This window comes from Lissotriton vulgaris, unplaced genomic scaffold (assembly GCF_964263255.1).
Source record: "Lissotriton vulgaris unplaced genomic scaffold, aLisVul1.2 SCAFFOLD_467, whole genome shotgun sequence".
In the NCBI taxonomy this organism is placed as follows: domain Eukaryota; kingdom Metazoa; phylum Chordata; class Amphibia; order Caudata; family Salamandridae; genus Lissotriton; species Lissotriton vulgaris.
Genome location: NW_028253837.1, coordinates 177316 through 202943, shown reverse-complemented (window position 1 = coordinate 202943; position 25628 = coordinate 177316). Strand labels below are relative to the sequence as shown.

Genomic DNA, 25628 nt, shown 5'->3' with positions numbered 1-25628 from the left:
CATGCGCCTTCTTCAGAATGGGGCCCTGCGCGCACAGTGATGCGTTCTTTTCCTTTTTTTTATTGTGTGCACACCGGACCCCACCCGCCATGCCCCACAGCGAGGATCTCAGCAACACACCATGCCCCACACATTCACCAGACAAGCACAGATCTAATCTCCGCGGACACAGGGTTTAGGGCAAGGAACGGACCATTCACAGAGCAGGTACGCGGATAATTCCGAACTCTGCACTCACAACAGCGCCTACTCGGTGCGCACCCTCACTCGCAAGCACTATAGCCCAAGAAAGCGTAGCATTCAGAATTAAGGGCCGCATAGAAGATTGGAACGAGGGCCCGCGGAGATAAAGCGGTCTGCCCACGATCACACAATGTGGTCACACTGTGGGTAACCGGGCTTACAACTAGAACATTTTGTACCTACGCTATCTACAGCCCAGCCCCAGATCACATCTTCCAGTGACTGTGGTGATAAAGAGAGCGCAGGCAATACATTGGGGTTTGTTCAACAAAAAAAATAATAATCTCTAAAATACTAACAGGCCGGATGATTTTACAGAGTATATGTTAATTTAGGTTACAAAGCGAACCCTATACTGCACTAAACCCCGAAGAGACACAGAGCACTGGAGTCTGACACTGTCTTTCAGCCCTCAACACTGGAGTTAAATGGAAAAGAAAGATTATATTTTGCGTTTTCGCCTCCACTAAAAACAAACGCTCGCTATGACACAGCCCCGTCCCTTTCAGACTTACTTCCTGCTGGCATAAAAGGTTCCTTATCTTCTTTATGGGGCCATCTGGACCCATAAAGAAAAGAAAGCTTTTACCACAAACATAAGTCAAGGAGCACAGTCTGAAAAGGACGGGGCTTAGCGAGAAAGAAGAACGTCACTAGGACCTCTTCTCCATTGGCTGGCCACCGTTTAGGAGGCCAGCCAATGGAGAAGAGGGGCGGGGCTTAACCTCGCTAGTAGAAAATACCCTACCTCATTAAATCTCGCCAGCTTGACTGCACATGTGCGCGTCTTTCGCAGGCCGAGACCTAAAAACAAGCACAATGACCCGGGTAGCACTACACTGCTTTGCTCAATGGCTAAAAAACGTTGACACAGCCAATACATCTTAGGTGCGACACATTGGCTTTGCCAATGCTTGTTTTTGTGTGGTCATTTTACCTACCCAGTACCAAGCAAATTACAGGGTCCTGCTCTTTCTGTTGCGTACATTTTCTAATTAAAAATGCACTCCGATATCAGCTACACCTACAATACAGAAATAAGTGAGGCTGTTATATAAACCTGTATTTCCTTCCAAAATGTTGCAGTGTATTATTCTGTTCAGAAATTTAAAAGCCTATAATTGAACCATGAGTATTCTAGGATAACTATGTATTTCCAGCCAGCAACTTTAGTCTGGTGGTTGTTTGCGTTGGATCAGCCTTCTTTTATAATCCTCATCAAGTCCTGTGAGGGAAGAATGGTGTGAAAGTCAGTTTAGTCAATACAGGAAACCAAATCTACGTCTTCGGCCTGCAAACTCACATTCACGTTTTCCACTTAAATGTGCGTGCGCGTGTGGGAAATGAACAATACAGTATTAGTAGTGAGTAATGTCACAGCTGTACTTTCATCTGCTTCTGCCCCAGGAATTCAGTGCTCATTTCCTGTAAATGTGTTGGAGCAGCGCCACACTAGGCTGGAAAAAGACATTTTGTAACCACCAGAAAGTGTTCACAGTTCGTCCAAAAATCCAAACAACTGTAAAATTACAGTTTAAAGACCTCCGTTTTAAGCTGCTTTAGGTCTGTAGGTTTTCTTATAAAAAAGAATAGTTTTGTCAGACATGAGGTTGCACAACATTTTCTCTGTATATAAAGGATCTCTGACTTTATGTCAAACTTCTGCTCTTGATGCTGGGAATGAACGTTTTAAAATCCTTCTTGAGCAAAGCCTTGATTTCCAAAGAGCATCAGAGAAAAGTCAAACTTCTCTCTAGTCGAAGGACTCGTGGGAATCTATGCCACTGCCAGTCCTGGCTTTCTAGGAGTACTCTCGTGTGAAAATCGATGTAAGCTAACCTTGATCTAGGTGGGTTATTCTGCAAGTTTACATTTTATTCGATTGTGCTTTTATGCCTTTTAAACAGTCTCCTTTGTCCAATTCTATTGGCAACGTCTTTTTGTCCGTTTACAAATCCCCTCCTCTGCACCCACTTTAAGCATAGATAACTTCCAACACCGTTCCTACAACAAATCCCTACAACTACTTTTCAGGAGCACCTTTACATGTTTCTGTGTTAGAAAAATGAGCTAGTGACATACAATTAGGCAACAGTGTACTTGTTTTTGAGTTTTTAGTTCTATTCACACGCCACTCATTGTAGAAACAACCACGCTCCCCTTCTTTTTTTCTTCTTTCTTCTTTCAGGAATGGGGGAAATCCACCAGGTGCATTTTCCATATTGGTAAATGTGCTTTGCTGATCTAAAATTGCATGGTAAATGTGCTTTGCTGATCTAAAATTGCACCAGTCCATGTCACCCCAGCTTGAAAAGAATGTGAAGAGGGGAGTGGGAGGATGTTGTGTGTCTTGCTCCTCAATATTTAAGAGATTCCAACTTGAATGGCAAGGCAGTTCTGATAGAAGCCAAAATGCTTCTTGGCCTCTTTTCAGTGAGATACGTTGCAGGGAAAGAGGTGAAGGACATACACGATTGCCAGGTTATCCTATCTCCTTTTAATGCAGAGGATGGAGATTTCTGTTCCAGGTTACTGTTCATTTCTGGTGACTATCGCCATTACTCAAAGGTGTGATTAGGAAAGTTAAATTGTGTACATGATAAACGCCTAGGTAATTCTAGCCACCAGCCTGGAATAAACAATTGTTGCATGAAGCACTGCATGAATCAACGCAATATATGTTTAGTGGGTTTCCAGAGAGCTCAGAATGGGATCAGAGAGATTATTAGTATCAGTTGTATGTAGAATTTTCACCAGAAAAGGCCACGTCTAATGAAGAAAGTCTGATGGCTTTCTTGCTTTGTCTCGGTCTCATTGATTGCTCCCTCTTAACCCTCACTCTTCATAGTTAGCTGTTTATCTGTCCTATTACCTTTCTATCCATTCTTGATTCTATTTCACTCCCTGTTCTTTTGTGCCTTCATTTCTTTCCGGACCTTTCTTATGATTCTCCCTTATACCTTCTACTCCCTCTTGCCTCCACTTTCCCCAAGTAACCACTTGCGGTTCTGAGAAAATTGAATCTGCTTATTACTTTAAGATTTTATGTTCACGCATACATAAGAGATGCACATTGCAACTGTAAACAGAAAGCACAGACTTGCATTGTTGTTGCACCGGACCTTAGGGATAGGAAGTTAGATGTTGGGACATCAGAGGTGGGCGCTGGATGGCCGATCAGTGATGCACCCAGGGTGTCAAAGGCCTCGGTACAAGCAAGGAAAATGGGACCTCAGATGGCTGGTTGAGTAATAAAAACCAGCCCTTGTGTCGTGGTACCACTTCACCTGCAGCACTATTGATAGTTTTGCTTGTGGTGTAACTCTCGCCCTGGGAATGGAAAAGAATAGCCAGTTGATGCCTCCCCATAAAAAACGCCAGTGTTCAGCATAAAGCAATATTATTTTTTTCATTGATAAGGTTAGTGTTGTCAGATTTTCACATTTTACTTCAAAACCCTGCACTCAACCTAGAGAGTATGATCATGACTCTTTGGAAAACCCCTATTTGATCATTATTCACAAAGCACTCAATTATTTTCTCTTTAAATATTTTTTTATATTTGTAGCTAGATGTTGATCAGATAGTCACCAGAATTCCACGTTGAGCAGAGGGGCACATTTCAGGGTTGTGTGCAAAACAGTAGTCAAGAGAGGTTGTTCAGTGTGAATGATTTAATACTGTCCCAAAAATGTGGTGTGAAAACTTACAAAGCTATTTTGGTGCCTCCCATTTTTCATCACTGTAATGCCCTTTCCTTCATGAGCTGTCATTGAAACAGCATTGTACTCGTGTAATTGATGCTATTTGAGAAATTTGTTCAATTGAGATGTGGATTGTCAGACACTTGGTGAATTGAGAATGCTCTACCAAATATACAATGACTTACTGACTGTATTTTTACTTTTTTAGGGGCAAATGATTTGAAGAAACTACTGGATAACGACCATTAACAATGAATTAGGACATAATGACTTGCAGCTTAAGGTATGTGCACATCATGTTAATTTACAAGAACATGCTGGCATGGTGAATCAGTAGATTTTTAGGTTGAGCCTAGAGCAGCGCATGCGCTGCTTGCTCGACTTTAGTAAGGGGCTTTTCAAAGTGCTACCCGCCGGCCACCAGCTTGCGGTTACATGCACAAGCACACTCGCCTCGCTGCACCTCTCCAATCATTGCTGCGCGCGCATCCCTTGCGTGCTTAGCACGTCATCGCGATAGCTTTCGTTTTCACCGCGATCGCTTGCTAAGCACGCGAGGAATGCGCGCGCAGCAATGTCCCTTGAAAAGTACCGTCTCTTACTTTTTAATTTAAGAAAAACAGTTTGCCCTAAGTTCCACATGATCCAGAACTCTTATGTAGTGTGATCTATAACACTATATATTCCTGAAGAACGTAGAATTAACAATAAAGAAAAGGAGACTTGATTAACTTTGGATGAGTGTTAATTTACTAAACTGAATCATGGGTTTGCCAAGCTGGGACGTTTTGTCCTCATTAGGAAAACGCATTGCTTAAATAATATTCCTGGAAAAAAAGCCCCTTAAGTGTGCAGCACAGTTAAACATTTAATAAAGAGGGTTATCTCAAAATGCTGCTGGGGCTGTAAATAAAAAACCTTTGTTTAGCTGCGAAGCCTGGTCAGATAAAATATTCTGCTCCTTACTATCCATACCGGAATTATGAATTTGGGGGATAACCTCATAATCCTGCAGTTTTCCCAGATACATTTTGTAAGGTAAAACTTGCTGAAATTTGTCATGTGGTAAAAGTGTCCTGTACTTATTGGAGCTTGCGGATTTTGGTGCAGTAATCACTGAAACTTTCATATAATTTTTCATTATCGAGGATAAAAACATAATTGGGAGCTTTTCATTGCATCTGGTGAATTTTGATCCAGTGGGGTCTAGTTCATTGGGTGAAATAAATATCTGCCCAAACGCCGGCACCTGTGAGGAGGACCGAAATCTTTAGACATTGTTTATTGGTGACTTTGCAGTTGCTCGAACAGTAGTAATAACCTATATTTGCAACATCACGAATTAGGCAGTTTTTGAAATACTTTGTAAATAAAACATGTAAAATAGGATAATTATGAGTGCCATTACTCTAAAATGATCATTCAAATATGTGTATGATAGGGTAATTATAAATGTCATTAAACACCTATTCTGTCATCAGAAAGTTTAATATTTTGAAAATGGCTGTGACTAACATGGTTTTAATCCTGGCAGATTACCGGCTGCCTTCTTGTTGTGGTTTGTTTTTTATAAATACGAGAATAGGTTTATAATATGTTCAGTTAATATTCACTAAATTCCAATTCAGTTTTATAGCAAAGTTGATCCACTGATATGTCTGTGAGGGGAAGTGAAAAAACATTATTTCAGAACTTTGTCAGAAAATGTAAAAATGAACCGTTTCAGCCCTCCAATCTTGTTTGTTTGATTTTTTTGCAGCGTAAGGTTACAATGGCATTTCTGGTGGCAGTCTGCATAGCCTTGCTATGTCTTTCTCTAGTTACGGCAGGTGAGTACATGATTGGTCCTTGATTACTCGGAAGCATTGATCTTTTTTCTGTCAAGTTGTCGGAGGGTTCAGTTTGGTAATGTACTCCGATCTCATTTACTCAAGGCTTGTTGTATTGTTCACAAACTAGTTTTTATTTTGCGCTTTCTCCTATGATCTTGTTCATGTTACAAAATGCTCATGATTGGCACCGTGTAAAAACTGAAGGTCTTCCCTGTTTCTACTTTTCTGGTGACTCATTTGCATCAACGGCGCCTGTTTTCTCAGCATTACAACACCAACATTCCTCTTGCCCTTGCTTAACTTGCCAACAAGGTTAATTTGAGTTGTTCAGCTTATGCTGAGTCATTCTAAGCCTCTGCATTGACTCCTAGAATACAAACATAAGCATTATGTTTGCATAGCCAACACTTGTGTCCCAAGAGGAGGATGTGAGAGTAGCTTGTCACTCTCCTGCTTTGCTAGTTCACGGTTCTCAAACTTCTTGACCACAGAATAAATATTCAGCAAAGTCCCTGATCTAAAAAGGAACTGATAATTTGTTTAATGCAACTTAAGAATATTAATGCTCCATCTTAATTCTTAAGAAGTCTGCCACTTATGTCCTTAGTTTAAATTTGCACAAGGTTTATGTTAAACACAAAGTGTGCTGATATAACCAAAGGACCCCTCTCTACATGTGTACCTTTTTGTTGTCAAATCATTATAGTTCTTAACAATTATGTATTTCATGTGGTTGCATTAATAAAGGTAGTAAAAAAACCTTGTCATGAAGAATTTTGCACTCGCCTTTTGGACCACGACTTCGCTCCATTGTGGTTTTAGAAAATATTACCTATTAAAGATTACTTACTTTCGTTGAACACTAGTAAGCACGTGTTAGACCAGGCATCTTTGGCGTAGTTCTCTAACATTTTGCCTTCAACCCTCCACTCTAGCTAACTTCATGTTTGCTGGCTTTAGGACTTTTTTCACATTTTACCGTAGCTAACCAGTGCTAAAGTGCTTGTCTTCTCTCCTTAAAACATGGCAGAATTGGCTTTCGCCCAATTGGCACATTTAGTTTTCTCGTAAGTCCCTATTAAAGTGGTACTTCATGTACCCAGGGCCTTTAAATTAAATGTTACATTAAATGTTACTTGTGGGCCAGCAGCACTGATTGTGCCACACACTTAAGTAGGCCTTTAGAAATGGCTCAAGCCTGCCATTGCAGCCTGTATATGCAGTTTCTAAACTCCATTTCGACGTAGGAAAATAACCTTTTTGCCTGATCGTAGCCTTCCTTTTCAATACACATGTCATCTCTAGGGTAGGCCCTGTAAACCCCAGAGGGCAGAGTGCAGTGTATTTAAAAAGTAGGACATGTAATTTTAAGTTTTACATGTCCTGGTAGTGAAAAAATCCTAATGTCGTATTTCACTACTGCAGGGCCTAAATCTCCCTTAGGTTAACACTGGAGTTATCTTATTACATTTAATAAGTTGTAATTTCCAATTGGCAACAGGTGGACAAGTCGAGTTTGGTGCAAAACAAATAAATGACATTGTAATTAAAATCCATCTTTAATGGTGAAGTCTGATTGTATGAACAACAATGAAAGAGTGTTATTTGTTAGAAAACACAAGGGTATTCGAGCACATAGAGAAACAACACCAATTTGGAGTGTCTAGAAAGCCCTCACTCACCGACCTGGTCGGTGACATGCTTCATCATCGGGCCCCACTGGGAGTGACCGAATGCCACCCCAGTGTGCTTCAACGCCAGATGTACTGCGGAGCGGGTAATGTGAAGATGTGGGAGCTAAATGATAAACTACGTGAATAAGGAGAGTGTGAAGTGGTGAGTTTAAAAAGGTCTTTATTGTATCAAAAATTAGTTTAATGACTGATCAAAAAGACATATTAAAAATGTGTTGGAAAACTAGGCCAACTAAGGTGAATGGTCTGTTTCCAATACTCTTAAGTGATGGTCAACATGTTTCTGCCAATGTCGGTGTTATTAACCTGGCATTCGTCAAGACCTATGGTGAATTATACCCAGGCGGTATGGACACGCCAAGGCCCACCCTACCAAGGGACGTGAAAGTTAAGTCATTATTTCAAGTGGGGAATAAGAGTGTTGCTCCCTCCCTACCTCTCTCTTTGTTGATATGAAGTCTGATTGTAATCACAGTTCTGAAAATGCCACTTTTAGCAAGTTAACCATACCCGGGCAACCCAATATTCCCTTGTTGGCTTGGGTATTAAATGTCACATAAATTATAGTGCCAGCAAGGAATTTGTTCTTTGGCAAATATTAAAAGTACTATGTTAATTTTTCAGGATGCCTATACATTGCACCGCAAAATAAATTGAAACTCAATTTAAATATATATATATATATATAATCTCCCTAATCCAACAGTCCTTGTGTGCATGCTCTTCACCTGTGAAGTAGGAGTTGTTTGATTAAAAAAAAAATATATATATATATATATATATATATATATATATATATATATATATATATATATAGAGAGAGAGAGAGAGAGAGAGACGACACCATGTCTTTTTATTTCATCTGTGTGAAATAAACACCTTACTTTCACTGGAGAGAGTCTTTGCTGCTTTTTTCTGCCTACTTTGAAGAAGTCACGTTTAAGAGGTCCTTACCTGGTTTATTTCACCGTGGAGTGGTGAACAGGAACATTGTTATATATATATATAAATTTAATTTACAATGCCACATGCAGACATCCTGATCAGTTGACATAGTTTAGACTGACTAACACTTCCCACTCTTGCCCTATATTCCAACACCTGTTCAAGATTGAAAATCTGAACAGTTCTGTGTTTGAACTGTTGCGGTCCTATTATTTGCCTATGTGTGGCAGTGGTAACTAGGTTTATAGAGCAAGCCTGAGCACTCATAATTGGTTTTCAGATGCTTGAAAACATGAACTGCTGGCCAAACCACAAGTTTGTTACCACATGTATGGGGAAACAAATAAAAGGAAGAAAAATAGTACATTTCCTGGAAAAAATGTACGTGTTTTGACCTAAATGAAAAGCAAATAAACAGAAATTGAACTTGTAAAATGCAATGGGTCAAAGTAAGGAGAAAGGAGGCTTGCAATGAAGGACCACAAAGTATGTTCATGTGTGAAAAACGAATACTGAAACCCCTCGTGTAAATGTGGCACCAACAGTATTGCAAAACAAGCAGAGGCATGTATAATGTAGAGTTCATAGAAATAGAACTGAAGCAAGTGAAATTATACTATTTTATTATATTTACATTAATAACTATTGTTCACTATAAATTCAGATGAGTAACTGCCAATAGAAATAATTTCCAGCGCTGATTTATTTAAGTAGGTGTGATGGGTACTGGTGCAATTGGATACCTTTAGGTTTTGTCCTGTTCTGTCCACCTAACGCCTACAAATTCCATCCTTGAAGTAATGCATAAGATGAGACTGTGGGGCCTGAACTTGAGAAAAGGGTGCACAGGCCCGGTTTGCCGCTGATGTGCACCCTCGTTGTATAGACTGCTAATCATGCACTGCATTACCAATTAGCAAAAAGAACTGGCTTTTAGCACTGGAGAGTGTGCCTCCGAGAATAAGTTTCACAGGAACTTAAAATGTGTCCATTTCTATAACCTGGTTGTGCCCATTACCATTCAGACATTGTGCCACGGGTGGCTTATGCTTGGTTCTTTTGTGATAGGCTTCTTAAAATCATAGTGAGTCTATTTAGCCTTTTGACTTAAGGCGCTGGGAGCTTACGTGCACTGATAATGCTGTTCTTCTTGGTTGCTTGCTTATGTTATTCACTATGGAGTAAATAGGGCTATTATAATGAATAATAGAAAAATGGCAGCTACTTCCCATCTGATATTTTAATTCGTTCATTGTACGTCCTTGCTCAATATTATAAAAAGTCTCTTAATACCCCAAACATAAGTCCTTCTATATGGGGGTTATATTTCATGTGTTTTAATTTTCGTGCTGGAAGCTGTGCCCTTCTGTAATAATTTACTAATATCAGTGCTTACAGTGGGAAATTCAGTATCAGCACTACATTTGAGGACACAGACACGATCAACTATGAATGAAGTAACATGATGAGCTGATCTGCAATAAAGAATACTGGCAATGAGTATTTAAGCAGGATTGGTTTATACCGCATATACAATTGAAATACAAATGTATTGAAACACGACACTAGTCAAACTGATTAAAGGATTTTACTATGTTGGGCCAAGTGCATATACTGTAAGATGAGGGCAGCTATTGGGCAAATATCCAGTGACCTGCAGAATGCTTGCTGTCCATTAATCCGCTGGTAAAAATAAATGACGACTGCAGAATTGGTGTTGAGGATAATTTGGTTGATTAGGAGGCACAGTTTGTGACTGTTAGTGAATCCAGCCATCTGACAATGGCAGTTGTTACTTTGTCGTTGTATTTCAGCTTTCAGTTAATGATTGAACATTTATTATGCAGCTTCCTAAATATTTAATAGTTCAACTATGCCCTCTTAGCCGGCCATGTGTTTAATGCTTTAGGCCTTGCACTACCAAGGATATGCCACTGTGTTTTATCCTTTTGTACTTTGGTTAGCAAATGGTTGTTGTTGACTGGACATCAATTTGTGTTGACGTAGAGTGCATAGTCCATTTCTGCATCTGTCCTAGGCCATTTTCCAGGATATTTTGAACGTGGTGCATAGAAATGTAGGTGTCAAAGTTCTATTGACTGACATTTCCTAATAAATTCTGTGATGCTGTTTTATTCATTTCTCCTAGTAGATGTGGCAGTCACTAATGTTTGAACAGATCTGATATTTTAATGGTGGGGCTTTATTAGTAAAGACAGCATAGGAGGGACAAATAGAAAAGTAACACTAATGATGTTAATGCCAAGGCACACCTCATAAATATTACTATTTGTGAACTTAATAAACACACTATTGCATTTAGTTGATTTCCATTGCAGAGGAACAATATTATCCATTGTAAGGATGTATCTGCGGTTCAGGTCTACTCTGTTGTTTTTAGCTTGATGATATGGTCTATCTATAATGTACATGTTGCCTATAGGTCCAGTAGAATCAGTGCTTCATTACGGTCTGTGTCTAGGGTGAAAAGATTCTCACTGGTGAATGCTACTGAAGTTGTCATCTCTCCCATGGGTTTGAATCCTGATTGGCCATTATTGTGATCCATGTATTGTTGTTCCACATGTTCCTGAAACTGTATTATGACTTCTTATCCATGATTTTGTTTAGATTCAAAAATTCTAGATCGGCCGCATTTAACTTGGACTTTTGGGCTCTCTATTGCTACCTTTTAGAGGAGCACGTTTGAAACAACCTGGACTACCACGTTATTATGGATGCATTGATGATGTTTACAATGTTAGAGCCAAGTTGTTGGAACAATATTTGATTCATGAAGCAGGCTCCTCCATAATGCTTGACGTTTTGATTTGTCTGCCAGCTTCCTCACCTCATTTACATCCTCTTGGAGACTGAAAGAGGAAAATGAAGAGTCCATTGAGGGCCGAATGAATGGTGTGTGGAATGGGAAGTGAACAAGATAACTGATTCTCATTGTTCATCTACTTCATTTTTTTAGTTTTAAATTCAACGAAACAAAGCTAGTTTCCACAGTGTTCTTTTGTAGTACATGGACTTTATAAAATAAGAACTCAAGTTGGAATGTATACAGATGTTAAATAGTTCCCTTGATTGTTTGATGGCCTCCTTTGATGCTGCTGACAAAGTATAATATTTTAGTCCCCGTCAGTGTTATTTTCTCACCCAGTACTTGTGTGAATTAGAAGCCCCATCTGTGATAGATTGTGGGATTGCAATTTCTCCAGATTACTTCCTTTCCTCTCAATGCTGGCAAGCTCCTTCCATACCACCCCTTATGCTCTTGATGAGAGAGAAACATATTGCAAAATGTGAATTGTACCGCAGATTGTAAGGGTTACTTACGTATTGATTTAAGTTAATTTATTTATTAAGCAGGGATTATAGAGCACTATGCAGGGCCTTGAGGTAATTTAGGAGATTACCAACCAATTTGATGACTTAATCAAAATCTTCCTCAAACTAGCAACCCAGAGTTCCTTAAAAGTTCTCCTTTTACTGATCAAAATCCTTTTACGGCTTCCAAACATGCTTTGAAAACAAACAATCTTAACCCTGCATGATGATAGAGAACAGCCTCTGCATCTTTCCAGTTGGAGGCTCCTCCACATGCACTCCATGTTCTAGTGTGAGACCAGAAGAGCAGTTGGGGGCAAGCAACATGTGCAACAATAAAAGGGGTGGCAGGTGGAGGCAAACAACACCAGCAACAACAGAATGAGGGGATAGGTGAGTGCAAAACAATTTTGACAACAATGAAAGGAGGGGGCAGGTGGGTCAGGCAAGATGGTCAACAACAGACAAATGGGGTAGGCAACATGGCAGCAGTGGAAAGAGGGAGTCCAGATGGGAGAAATCAACATAGGCAATGGAGGAGGACTTTTGGGGGGGCTAGCAACGCTGACCACAATGGCAGGAGGGAGTGTGGGGCAACCAACTCGGACAACTATGGAGGGACGGCAGGTGATAGCTAGAAGATTGACAACAAAGGGAGGTGAAATGCAGAAGGAAGTCAGCTGAAAATGACTAGTAAAGTGCTTAAAAACAAAAAAAGGAGCACCTACATAGGTGATCAGTGGAATGACCTAAATAATGTGGCCGTATTCCATGGTAGGGATAGACAGAAAAACAGAAATAAAGCCTAAGGCGGCTTACAAATATCAAGCAAGCCAATGAGTGTAACAATGAAGCCAACCAATAGTAAGCAATGGGCGTGCTCTGAGTCCACTAATGGGAAACAAAAGGTCTTGATGAGTCAGTACACATGATGTCTAGGCGAGACCTAAAAATGCTTTGTACTTCCTAAATGTTTGCTTTCCTGGGCAAACAGTGTGTGCCTTTTAATCTTGGCCATATCTGTACAAAAAACTATTTTACTCACGCCATCCTGCTTGCGTTTCTCTTTGGGGTCCCCAAAATTGATTCAGAGGCAGTGTCACAAATGTGTATGCAACCCTTTTTAGTATTTTGGTACGGACAGATGTTGTTTGACAGATTACATGAACACAAGCATTTGCAATGAAATAGGCCTCACATTTATGAGAGTTTGAGCTATCTGCATTGTAAATGACAATGATTCTTATTTATGTGTTATTAAAACAGATGAGTAAAAGGAATTGTCATTTTCAATGCCAATAGCTTAAATTCTAGCAAGGGCGCGGCTTATTGCATTGCTATTGCGTTCGGCGTACATGCTATAAAAAAAATTCAAACGTTTTCAGACAGCGTGCCCTGCAACAGCAGGCAGGACAAACCTATTTGAGAAAATAGTGCTCGTAGGCTCTAATTAAAGTCTACCAAGTAGCAACTTGCGTAACTGGGTGTCGCCTTGGTAGGTTACAAAATGAGACCAGGCAATACTAAGGAGGGACTACTAAGCCTATTGACCAATGACCAGCCACAGTTTACAGTGGACAGTGATACAATACAATGAAATAAATGAGCGGAGAGTGGGAGGAGCTTCAAGTCCCTGCCTGATTACAGCATGCCTCTCAGAGCAGCACATGTGCTGGCCAGGCTCCACCTAAAAATGCCATACTCCTCTAGAAACCGTAAATGTGTCTCTGCTCTTCTCTCACATGCTATGTGCCTATTTGCCAAAAGTTAGTCGTTTTTGCATGCATATGGATTTTCATCTTTATTGGACAAAAGTGTATTAATCTGGCTAAAATTCCAAGCATGTACAGAAACAAATCTGAAAGGACCAGAAAAACGAGCAGTGGCCATTTTAAGCCCCACATTTCCTATTGCCCAGAATACGGGTGCTTTTAAGAGTGTTAATTGGATATTTTGTGTAATGCTCATATCAGTTGTTTTTTGTTGGGGAAGACTTAATTTAAGAATTACAAGCCACACTCTTACTCACAACAAGAATGTCATACTTCTTGTTTAGGGCTTAGTTACTTTTGTAAAACCCAGCCCCATTTAGCTGGCCCAGACTGGCCTTGTTGGGCACTAAGCATTTCCCTTTGAGCTGGAAGGGTGGGTATTGTTTTGCTGTGCATGGGGCTGGTTTTGGTGCTGGGGTCCATGGAGACGTTTGGCTGTTGAACTCAATTTAAAACTAATTGCCAAAACCAAGGCTTGGAAAAATCCTCTCCCACTGGCATTGTCGAGCAAGATTTATTGAGGATGAGCTATTTTAGGGACTACTTGCTTTTTCTGGCGATTTAAAAAATCCCCTAACTTCAGTCACATTACAAAAAGTAAATGTAGGAAGATAAACTGACTTTTCACCTCTGCCTTTGAAAGCAGAGCAAATGTGACACGATGACACAATTTAAAGGCATCTTTATTGTCCACAAAGTGAAAGAGCAATACAAATGCCTTTAAATCTTGTTATCTTGTCACATATGCTTTCTTTCAGAGACCAAGATCAAAAGTCAGTGTGTCTTCTTACATTTATTTCTCTTTCTGTGACTGAAGGTAGAGGATTTTGTAAAATGAACTGTGTGACAATTGAACTGTGCAAAGCATGTTAAATGAAAGACTGTAAGATGTCAGACTTTTTTTCCTAACACAACACTGAAATAGCTAAGTGAACTGTTCAAACATTTCAAATAGATTTCACTAGTTATGAAGACCCATTAGAACACTACTTGATGGGCAAATGTTAAATATTTTTGCTAAAACCCAATTTCCAAATATTGATTATGCGCAATTATCAGTAAAACTACCCATTAGCGGGAATATTTTGTGACCATTTCAATGGAAAATATGCTATCTGTATATGACCGTGCACTACCACATCATGCTTTTGTAATATATTAATGAAAAGTACGTTTTTAAACATGAACTGGAAATTATTACTGCTGCTGCCCAGATGAAAATGCTATTAGTGAACTAAGAGGCAAGCCATGGATCATGTGTTCCCTATATATGGCTCAATTCTTGTTCTACATGGAGCAAGCATTTTATTCTAGTAAATAAAGTTTTTTTGTACAGCAGAAATAGCGAACTTTCATATTTGAAGGTGCTCTCATGTGATAATAAAGAAAAAGGCGACTCCATAAAACAAAATATTTGCCTAGGATCACACAATTTGAGACCCGTTCTCGGGTCAAGTACATTGCAGTTAGGTTGAGCAGATTATCAAAGTTAATAGACCTGCAGGTCTAGTACATTTTTATGATTTTTTGAGCCCTGAAAACACAGGGCTTTAAAGCCTCGATGCCAATCCATGGTCCGTATCTGCCAGCACAAACTTTAAATAAACATTTGTTTTTGTAATTGTTTTTATAGTCCGTAATCCCTACATAAAGAACGATAATTGCAGCCAGATGAGGAGCAATTACATGTAGTTTGTTTTACAGAAGGTTAAATGAAGTGCCGTCAGTTACTGCCATAGGAGAGTGGGGGTGTCTTATTATAGTGCACTCCTCCTTGGCTCCCCTTGCCCTTAGTCAGAGGGGTAGCTATCAATAGTGAAGCCGGTGCAATGGCACCAGGGCACGGATGCCTAAAGGGGCCCACTAAATCTGGATTATTGCTGTACTGTATTAACCTGGGCACGGGCCCTATGCTCTTTACTCGTACTAGGGCCTCCCGTCATTGTTATGCCACTACACCTAGTGTGTGCCTGGGACTGGAGGTAACATAAGGGTGATGGAAAGTTCTCACACTAATCTTTCCATCCATACTGATTCTAGTTCGTCACCTCTAGAAATATCACTCATTCGTCCTTCTTTTAGCACTTCTGTTTAAACATCTGCATAGTCATCAATACTCAAACATCCATCCTTTCTCAAATCTCTACAAATGTTAAATGTTTTTTAACACCTAAAATCAGACCGCTTGCCTTTGTTAATGATTACTTAGTATTTCTACTTCTGTGTAATAGTGTACCCCTCTGTTGAATTATGACATTTGTATGGTTGCTATCAAGCACACAGAATGTTACATAAAAATAATTAACATTGTACAACCTCTCACTACTAAAGGCTCTGACAATTCAGCAATGTTTATTGCTGTTGTGAAAGTGATGCATGTGAGAGCTTGCGGGTGTGATGAGTTTACTTTTAACTTCCTACATCTGTTTGATGCTTTTTTATAACACTTGTTTCTCTTTTATGTGTAGAGCAATGTGAAGACTGTGGCATTGAGTTTGATCGAACATACGTGTTGGAAGGCGAGCCAGTTTTTTTGGACTGCCCTCAATGTAGCTTGCTGAATTCTGAGGATGATGCTGTGGCCTACAACTTTACCTGGTTCAAGAAAGATAGCAATATATCTATAACTACAGACCGTCTTTCTAGGATTTATGTGGTGGAGAAGACAGTTGCATTTTTCCCTGCAAAGTCAGAGGATGCTGGATTGTATGCATGTGTGAAAAGGTAAGTGTGGGTGATTATTGATGTGTTGGGTAAATCATTAGGTGCATCAATGTATGAATGTCACTAGTGCTTCCTTTACTTCTACCTCTGTAGTGCTAAGTATGTGACATCACCAGTAGCTCCCCTAACAGTCTCCCCATACGTGTAGTAGATGCGCTCCTGATAGCCCCCTGTGGGATTGCTCATCATATTCATGACCAATCTGGTTAATACTGTTGCTGGATGTGAAAATATGTTCATTCAGTGACTGCTCTGGGTGCTGTAATGTTGCTCCATAGACTTCTGAATCTATTTCTGCTCTGGAATTATGGCAGACTGCAACCTCCACCAGGAATCCAACTAATTTGACAACCAGGGAAGTGAAATGGCAGGAGTGTACTTAGGATAGGGCCGTGACTCCCCAACTACATATGTCTTTCCTCAGCGGTTCTGCTCCCTGAGAGGCATTTTGGAGGTAGACCTTCTAGTAGCCCCCATCCCATGTTGGAAATCCCACTAGAGCCAGGGATTTCAATATGTATAGCCCACACCACAGAGCTAAGCTCCTTACCCTAACCCTAATTTATCCTCTTCACCTGGAGAGTAGATTTGTGGGGATGACTGCATCTGCAGGCTTTCGGGAAGGAGAGAGATTACTAGGAATAGTGCATGTTGAGAGTAGGCCTCTCGGCGTCAGGCCTGACTGTATCTGATTCCCTTAGAGATAACAGCCTTGCCCGTCCCCAGGAGAGGACAGATTAATGGGAAAGGAAAATCCTGCTTGACAACAGAAAAACTGTGGTCAGGCCTCCTCGGCATAGGGTCTGACTCCTCCCAACTCCCTAGGGTTTACTAGCCTTTCCTTTCAAGTCAGTGATGATGATTATCACTGTGGGTTTGCTTCCACTTCTCCGTAGTTTGTGTCTGTACCGCTTGTCTATAAATGTTTGATCCTCTTGTCTATCTTGCTCCAGTGCTTGCATGATTTTATGTAATTCATGCCAATTTGGCCATTAATATAGGCTTTATTCAACTTTTTTTGGTCCTCGTATCTGCCTTAGACGTACAGTGTTGGCAGACCTGCACACTTTGCCCGCTGTTGTAATTGTTATTGCATTTATATAGTGCTTACTACCCCTGACGAGTTGGAAGAAATCACATCTGAAACCCAATTTGCTTCTTTGTAGGGAGCACATTGCAACATATTCACAAGCCATTTGTGTGGATATAATTCTTGAATGGTTACTTAAGTTTCTGTATACAACCAGTGTTTGAGAAGAGCTTACAACTAGCTCCTTTCTAGCAGACTCTTCGGTTTCATCCAATTAACGTATATCCCTGATCAAACTATTCTCATATTTCAGAAGCACTGGAGATAGTCCACTTTTCATAAAACATCTTGTCTTAAGAGCATCAAGTAGATCCTCAAACAAGTACAATAGCTTCACCTACATTTGTTTCTTTGTATATGATACTAGACACAATTGTTCTGCTACACCAAAAGGGTTCTAAAACTGGACAGTATACAAACATAATATCATTGTTTTCTTCTGGGTAGTTGACAATTGAGATTTAGAAAGCGTCTAGGACACCCGTGAATAACCCATGAAGCGTAAAAAGGTGTTATTCCCTAGTGTAGCCGGCTGAACAAGTTTAAAAATCATATTAATTAATTCTTCCCATTTGTTGTGTGCAATCAGCATTGAACCACGTTTCTTTCGAAGGAATCTTTGTTTCTTACAAACAAAAATATACATGCCATCTGGGAACAGAAGACTTGACATTGTCTTGAAATTAGTTTTAGTTTAGGATTTAAGATTATTTGGAAATGTTTAACTCTGGGGTGTTTCCCAGAGATAACTTTATGCAAGAGCTCCTATGACCTGAGTTGATCATTTTGCCCCAAAAACTCATATACAGGCATGCACCGCATTAGAGATAAATTGTCCTTTAATCTTTCAAACATGTCTGGAGAATCCCAACTTGGTTGCCATTTTCCATAATACATAATCCACAAGTCTTTTTAAAACCACATTTTGGAAGCTTCTTCAAAATCTGTAACCAATAGTTTTTAGAATACTTGGGGCACAGATCGTAAAAAGAAAAACTTCCTTTAATATATAATCCCATCATAACTTTTAAGTGCTGAACACATTTGATGATCTTGCAATCTTTGCCCAGCCTTCCTTAATTACCTTCTGAGTTTCTTCCAAGACAGCCTAGCTCTATTTGATACCTCTTCAAAATTACCAGATATCCGTTCTATCTTAGTTGATCTCTGCCAACTTCCAAAGAGATGCTTCCTACGGAACACTTCTCCAGTTACTGGATGTTTCACTAGTTAATAATTCTTATGGATTTATCTACCTTGGATTTTCAGGCTAAACGAACACGCCGTGTTATACTGTATTGAAAATGCTGCATTTTACTGATTGCCCATCTTCGGCAACATATCATGCAACCTAATTCTATATCCTGCCTCTTTCTGCTTGAGTTTTCCAAATACTTTTTAGGTTTTGCTGGGGAACGGAGCCGTTAGGCTCCGCCTCCAGAGAAATCTCTTGATTGCAGTAGTGACTCTGGAACACGCCCCTCTGCTTCATTGGCTAGCTCCATAAATGGAGGCTAGCCATTGGAACAGAGAGGCGTCCGTCAATGCCGGACCAGACACGGGGGCGTTCCCGACATTCTTTGGCTTTTGCCGACGTCACGCGACGTCAGCCGAAAGCCTGGAACGCCCCCGAGTCTGTTCCGGCATTGCCGGCACTTCTGCGTCTCTCCTCCCCCCCTTTCCCGCCCCCTGGGTTTATTTTCGTCATTCGACCACGCCCCCCCTCGCCCACCGGTGCCCACCCGGCATTTGCCCGATAAAATCAGCCCCCGCCTGCCTGCCTAAGGAGAAGGGCCGGTGCGCTGCCCGCAGCGACCCGGAAGTGGTTGGCCGGAAGTGCCCGCCCCCGCAGCCCGGGGGGAAGAAAGAAGAAGCCTGGCGGCCGGTTTGCAGGGCTCCCGTGATGCGAGGGAGCCCTGCTGCATCTAGGAGAGCCCAGGAGCAGAGGTACCCCGCCCGCGGCCCCAAAGCGACCGCCGGAGGAGTGCTGCAGGGAGCAAGGCCAAATCCTCTCTCCCGGACCCGAGCGCTTCAGAAAAGGATTCCTGCGCTCCTTCTGTCCGGGTAGGGTTTCCTGCCGTCCCTGCGTCCCCGGAGATGAGCCCTTCGCCCGGTTTCCAGACTCGGGTTAGAGCTGTCTTTCAAACAAAGCTTCGGATGTGCTCTGTGAGGTACGTGCGGTCCCTGCCCCCCTTCCGAGCTTGTTATATATATGGGCGGGGGAGGGGGGCAAATGCTTTTATTTGTGGGGCTCTGAAAGAAAGGCGGCACTACGCTTCACCGAAAAAGAAAGGGCTTCTTGTTACTTCTACCACAAGAAAACCCGGAGAGCCTAGGAGTGAAGTCACGACACGAGGTGACCGACGTCTGACTGGAAGTGACAATGAGGACTGGCCGTCAACAATGCAGGGGACCGAGCAGCCAATCTTTTCTTTATGTATTCTGCAAGACCAACATGTTGGGTGTTGTTCGCTTCTGAGTCTGACGCTGTAGTTTGTCGCCTCTCTGGTGTCATACGTTGCGCCCTCGCAATTAGAACATACTTTGTTTTTCAACTTCAACCTGTTGACATTCCGGGGCTCAAATGTGACACGAACGGAGCATCTGCTGGGTGTGTGTTTAAAAGTATGACCCATTGGGCTTTCACGTCATTCGGGGCATTAATTTAAATCAACGAATCTAGAATTACTGCATAAAAACGGGCAAATGTCCGGAAGGTTGGCCCATGAGAGGGTGAGGTGCTCATTCAGCATCTTTCTTCATTTTATCTTTTAAACACTAGAATAGGTATTGTTCCCCCTGATACCAATTTTGCACAAAACTGATCTCCTGTGCGAGCCATGCCGGGACTTGTGGTTTATTTTATTTTTTACTCCGCGACCGCAAATACAGTTTTGCATGTTGGGGCTTGGATGTCCCTATGTAGAAGGAGAACTGCAAAACTGCAAGTCCCAGAATGCAAAGTGTTGCTTGCTGAATAGGTAGAAGGGGTATATGGGCTACACATGACAAGGAAGTATTTTGCATATCTGCCACCTGCCTAGAAGGAATGCTGCTTTGTAGGTTCTCGTTCCAAATCAGCAGCAAATTCCAAAAGTTGTCCCAAATGCATTTTTTGAGGTGGCCATAATGTGTTTGTGCGCTGAGTTCTTGGAATGTAAGGTGAGACTGAGTGGACAAACTTCCTAAACAATTTTGTGTACCTGGAAAACCTCCCACGCGCCTCGGAGCACGCGAATCAGCTGAAAGATCTCTTTAGAAATATATGTTAATAGGAGAAAAATGGGGCGTAGTTACGTGTTTATTTCTTTAACCGTTCACCAAGTCTTTTCGAAAAGACCCACGTCTCCCAGTCTGTGGTTTCATCAAGTTTTAAATCTGTAAGGGTGAAGTGGCACTCTTCTTGTGAAGTTTTTCATCCGTACGTTATTATGGATAAGCGCCCAAAGCTTTATCAATGGGGGCGACAAATAAGCAAGCACAGAAACGCCAAACATTGTTATGTAAAAAGCCAAGGCTGACAGAAGAGGTCATACATCATGGCACGCTTGCTTGTCCCTCTCTTTCCCTTCTCCTCGCCCTTCTCTCTCTCTCGCCCTGTGCTTGTAACGCATTAACTGGTTATTCTCAATGTATTTCTAAGCGACCCGCATTTTAGCAGCTACTAAATGGGAGGGAATGGATAAAAAGCAATCAGCCCAACATTGCAAAATATCGGTAAGTGGGAAAAGCAGAGGAGGAACTAAGTAATACTTTTTATGGGGTCGCGGTACTTTTAAAAATCGTACTGAAATGGTCTGCCGTGACTTCTACGTGCCCTCCAGCCACCTCCTACACAGCTGTTAGCCTCTAGCAGTGCAGACGCACACCTTGCCAGCTTACTGACTGCTCCTCCACCATCCCCTCCTGCGCCCTCCCCTCTCCCCCCAAGCCCCACCTTCCCCGTGGGTGGGTTGGTATCTCCTCGTCAGCCTCGCTGAGCCCTGCGCGTGCAGAGGGAGTCCCTCCCGCATGAATATGGAATAGGCTGCACGGGGACAGTGGGAAGTGCAGCCCCGCCTACCCCCACACTACACCCGGGGACGAGACCGGAGTGGGACATGGAAGCGGACCCAGGGCACGGGCAGCATGACAATTCCCAGCTTCATCGTTGCTCTGGTGCTGGGGGCCATCCCTGGAGGGGGGCTGCTTTGACAAAACAGCTGGTGCCCCTGCCCACCAGCAACTCTCTAACCAGGGCCTCCCCTCACGTCACCAGCCCCTGCATCCCCATCCTCACCGTCCTCTGCCACCATCCACCCCATACACCGGTTGCACAAAGGGCAAGGGCCAGGGCAACTCTGTGGGTGACTTTGTCAATGTGACTGACTTTGGGGCACAGTGCTTGAACTGGTTGGATGTGCCAACTTTCTTGGAGAGGGCCCCGGGCAAGGGTTATGGCTATCATGGTAAATTCAAACGGGCTCTGAAGGATAAGTGCCAGGTTATGCTATAGCCATTAAGTAGCCAGCCCTTTATTTTGTCAGAATATCTATCTATCGGTCTTTCTTTAGGTCTGACCTTAAGACATCTTTGTGTTTTGCCAGACTCATGTTTCCCCCCCCCCAAAATATTACAATTCTACATACTTGCTTGGGTCTTATATTATCCCTCTTCACCAATTAGTCTGTTAAAGTTTCGTTCGTATGTTTCTTTCACCCACCACAACACACACAGCACGGGGCAGTGGGTCCGCCAACTTTATTAATTTGCTGTCTGACATTGTGATAGAAGGCATTTTATTTGGTCATTTGCACAGCCGGCTGAAAAAGTGCTCTGAGGTTTTGTGCATGGGTTCCAAGGCTACATTGCTAATTTTGTGTATATATATTTTTTGTTTTTGTATATTGCTTATGTTTACACAAAAATTAAATTGTAAAAGCATCTGATGGCAGGCATATTGGCCTTGGCAGTAGTTAGTATAGCTAGGGAATCCCACAGCAGAGCACTTTAAATTTGAAAGGATATGTCGCCCCAGTTGGTTCATCTGTATTTTAATATAGAAACAAGCATTTAGAAAGAAATAGGTCTTGCAACTGCTGTGCTTGCTTCCCTGCCCCCTCGCTGTGCTTGCTTCCTTGCCCCCTCGCTGTGCTTGCTTCCTTGCCCCCTCGCTGTGCTTGCTTCCTGCCCCCTCGCTGTGCTTGCTTCCTGCCCCCTCGCTGTGCTTGCTTCCTTGCCCCCTCGCTGTGCTTGCTTCCCTGCCCCCTCGCTGTGCTTGCTTCCCTGCCCCCTCGCTGTGCTTGCTCTCCCGAGTGTGTGTGGGGCTTTGGGTGGGTGTGTGGGGCTTTGGGTGGGTGTGTGGGGCTTTGGGTGGGTGTGTGGGGCTTTGGGTGGGTGTGTGGGGCTTTGGGTGGATGTGTGGGGCTTTGGGTGGTTGTGTGGGGCTTTGGGTGGGTGTGTGGGGCTTTGGGTGGATGTGTGGGGCTTTGGGTGGATGTGTGGGGCTTTGGGTGGATGTGTGTGGCTCTGGGTGGATGTGTGTGGCTCTGGGTGGGTGTGTGTGGCTCTGGGTGGGTGGGTGTGGCTCTGGGTGGGTGTGTGTGGCTCTGGGTGGGTGTGTGTGGCTCTGGGTGGGTGTGTGTGGCTCTGGGTGGGTGTGTGTGGCTCTGGGTGGGTGTGCGTGGCTCTGTGTGTGTGTCTGTGTGTGTGTGTGGGTCTCTGTGTTTTTGTGTGGCAATTGCCAGAGATTAAACTATTGGCATTGTAAATGACAATGCCATTTATTTATCTGTTTTCAAAACCAACACATAAATACAAATGTTGTCATTTACAATGCCAATAGCTCAAACTTTTCAAAAGGCGAAACCATTGCATTGTAAATGCTTGTTGTTTAAGTGGGGAGGCTAGAATAAGTCTTTCTCGTTTGTTAAATCTAGCTCCAGCTAGATTTCCTAATCTTTTCTTTAACATAGCTTACAAGTCTATAAACCATGACCCAAGAGACATTGAACCATATCAAAAATAAAAAACGTAACCTCTGTGCTCTTTTTGAATTTAGGACTGCTGCTAAGATCTGTTCTTACACAGCGTAAGATACAAAGTTTACCAGTGTCTTCCATAGCCCCTTTAGTTTTGTGTACCATTTTAAAAGGATCTCTGTGTATGCTCTGTAGCTTATGTGCTTATTTATCCACTCCATTGTTGCATAGTAAGTAGACCTAAACAAAATAGGAGTCTAGAGGGAAAGACAAAACTAGGACGCCCTCCACTCAGTAAGTCATCAAACAATACAAGACCTAGTTTTCGCGGCAATACTTGTCTATTGATCTGTAGACATCACTGGTTAAGCATTAATCACCCCAGGATATCTCATAGTCTAGAGATTATCAAGATGTCTGTCTATTGCCCTTATAAAAAGCAACCTGGCTCTGATCTACACAATTAAGACAGCACAAGACCAACAATCACCTTGGAAGACAACAGAAAAAATGTGTGAAGAGCGAGATGGCACCTCATGGGCGCACCACCAATGGGACCCCTGGCTGGTACTCACCAGGATGGCCCTGTTCTCATCATTGGTGCCATCAAGCTTTAACGTAAACGTGTCTCAAACCCAAAGTAAAAGGACAGTGAGTGGTGCAGTGGACACAACTTATGTGACACAAACTTACAACATTAAACATTTAACATACAAGTTACCGTGCAACCAGGATAATAAACTTTACTCATGTTCCTTTCTTTGTTGCAAACAGTAAACACATAAACATAAAAAAGGAGAATGTGAATACTACCTATCGATTCACACCCTACTTACAGCCGACATGTTTCATTGCCTTGGTTTATATCGGGCAATTTCCTCAGGGCAACTCAATTAAATGCCACTGCGCTTTGAGTGCTGTAATATAAACAAACATAAAAGAGGTTACCTGATGTCCACCTTTATAATCTACATATAGATCATTATGCACTGTCAAACAGCCATGCTGTTTTATATAATAATTACCCTTCAGGCAGCCTTGCCTCTCATACCAGCCAAGAGGAACTTAAAACCAGGAAAACAGCCCCCATTGATGAGCGTAATCCTATCTCCCTTCAGTACAGTTACTAGAAGAAAGCGCCAAACAAACAACGGTTATCTACTCAAAGAACATCCTTACACCTTGTTTGTTATACATAAAAACGACCAAGTAGGTCCCACAAGGGGTTACCGGTGGAGAATAGTCGTTCGGCGTCTTCTCAGCACTCAAACGCCGGGCGAGTGTTGCACCGATCTATTTAGATTCTAGAGTGCCGATTTTCGGGGGCTCTGATTGGCTGAGGGAGTCAGGTGACTATCGCGGCCATTTGTAGACTGTCCCGATTCCATAGAAAATCCCTATTTTATGTAGCAAATTGTGCCTTCTCACGGAATTTCTTCGGGCTTAGCCAATTCAAAAACCTGTTATTTAAAACAATGAAGGGGATATATTGTGAGGGTGTAGCGATAATATCGCGTAGAATTTCAGATGTCGGGCAATTATCACATTGTTAATAATTTTATGTGCCCAAAAAAATAGAATAGAAAACTCACAATTTCTGATGCCCGCGTACTACACCAGTTACATAGTGGTATTAGTTTTAGATGGTAATAACTCTCCATTCGAACGCGGGAGTCATATGTCAGCAGCGGCCATCTTGGAACAGTGTATAAACATTGTAAATGGTAGGGAAGGCGCTGCTCATGAACAAACTTTATCCGCGAATGTATGTATTTTTCAACCCTGGTCACCATCTAAATAATATGGGGGGGCCCGAGTTGATCCTGAAATATTCAAGTATTCAAGGTGTTTAACTCTACAAAGATGGGGCAAGCTTGGTATTTATTAAAAGAGGCTTTACTCTGAGACCCCATGTCAACACATCATGGTGTTTCACAGAGCTTTAATAATTTCCTGAATAGGGCTTTCAGATACTTTTGGTGGCTTACTGCTATTTGCAGAATACCATTAATATTTGGATTGGATACAACCGTCATTGAAGTTCTTACATGCCCATAAGTGGCCATTTCTCTTCGATGTTTGCTGTGGTATTAAAGCTATTCCCTGCCAGAATTGTGGACACCAACAAAGGGATAACTGTAGCTTCTATAGGTAACTTGAAACTTTTTACCTTGCACCCAACAGCATTGAGTCCAGGGAATGGATCTCTCTAAAGCTACAGTTTATTTTCGGGTACCCAGATCCAAAATTTGAAGGTGCAGTGGTTGACAGTTGTGGAGGAGATTGATCTACATGAGCAGATTCAGCTGCTGATTCATTGGCAAGTCT

General features: G+C 42.0%; 1 protein-coding gene across 5 annotated transcripts in view; it reads left to right on the top strand.

The window, feature by feature from the left end:
- The window catches only part of LOC147660729 (interleukin-1 receptor type 1-like), a 158059-nt gene that overhangs the window by 25811 nt on the left and 106620 nt on the right, over nucleotides 1-25628 (top strand). For all 5 annotated transcript variants that reach the window (XM_086951501.1, XM_086951505.1, XM_086951504.1 and 2 more), the window contains 3 exons: nucleotides 4156-4230; nucleotides 5707-5776; nucleotides 15995-16250. In XM_086951501.1, the coding sequence (XP_086807627.1) occupies nucleotides 5719-5776; nucleotides 15995-16250 (314 nt within the window). In that variant the 5' untranslated portion in view covers nucleotides 4156-4230; nucleotides 5707-5718. The remainder of the gene's footprint in view (nucleotides 1-4155; nucleotides 4231-5706; nucleotides 5777-15994; nucleotides 16251-25628) is intronic.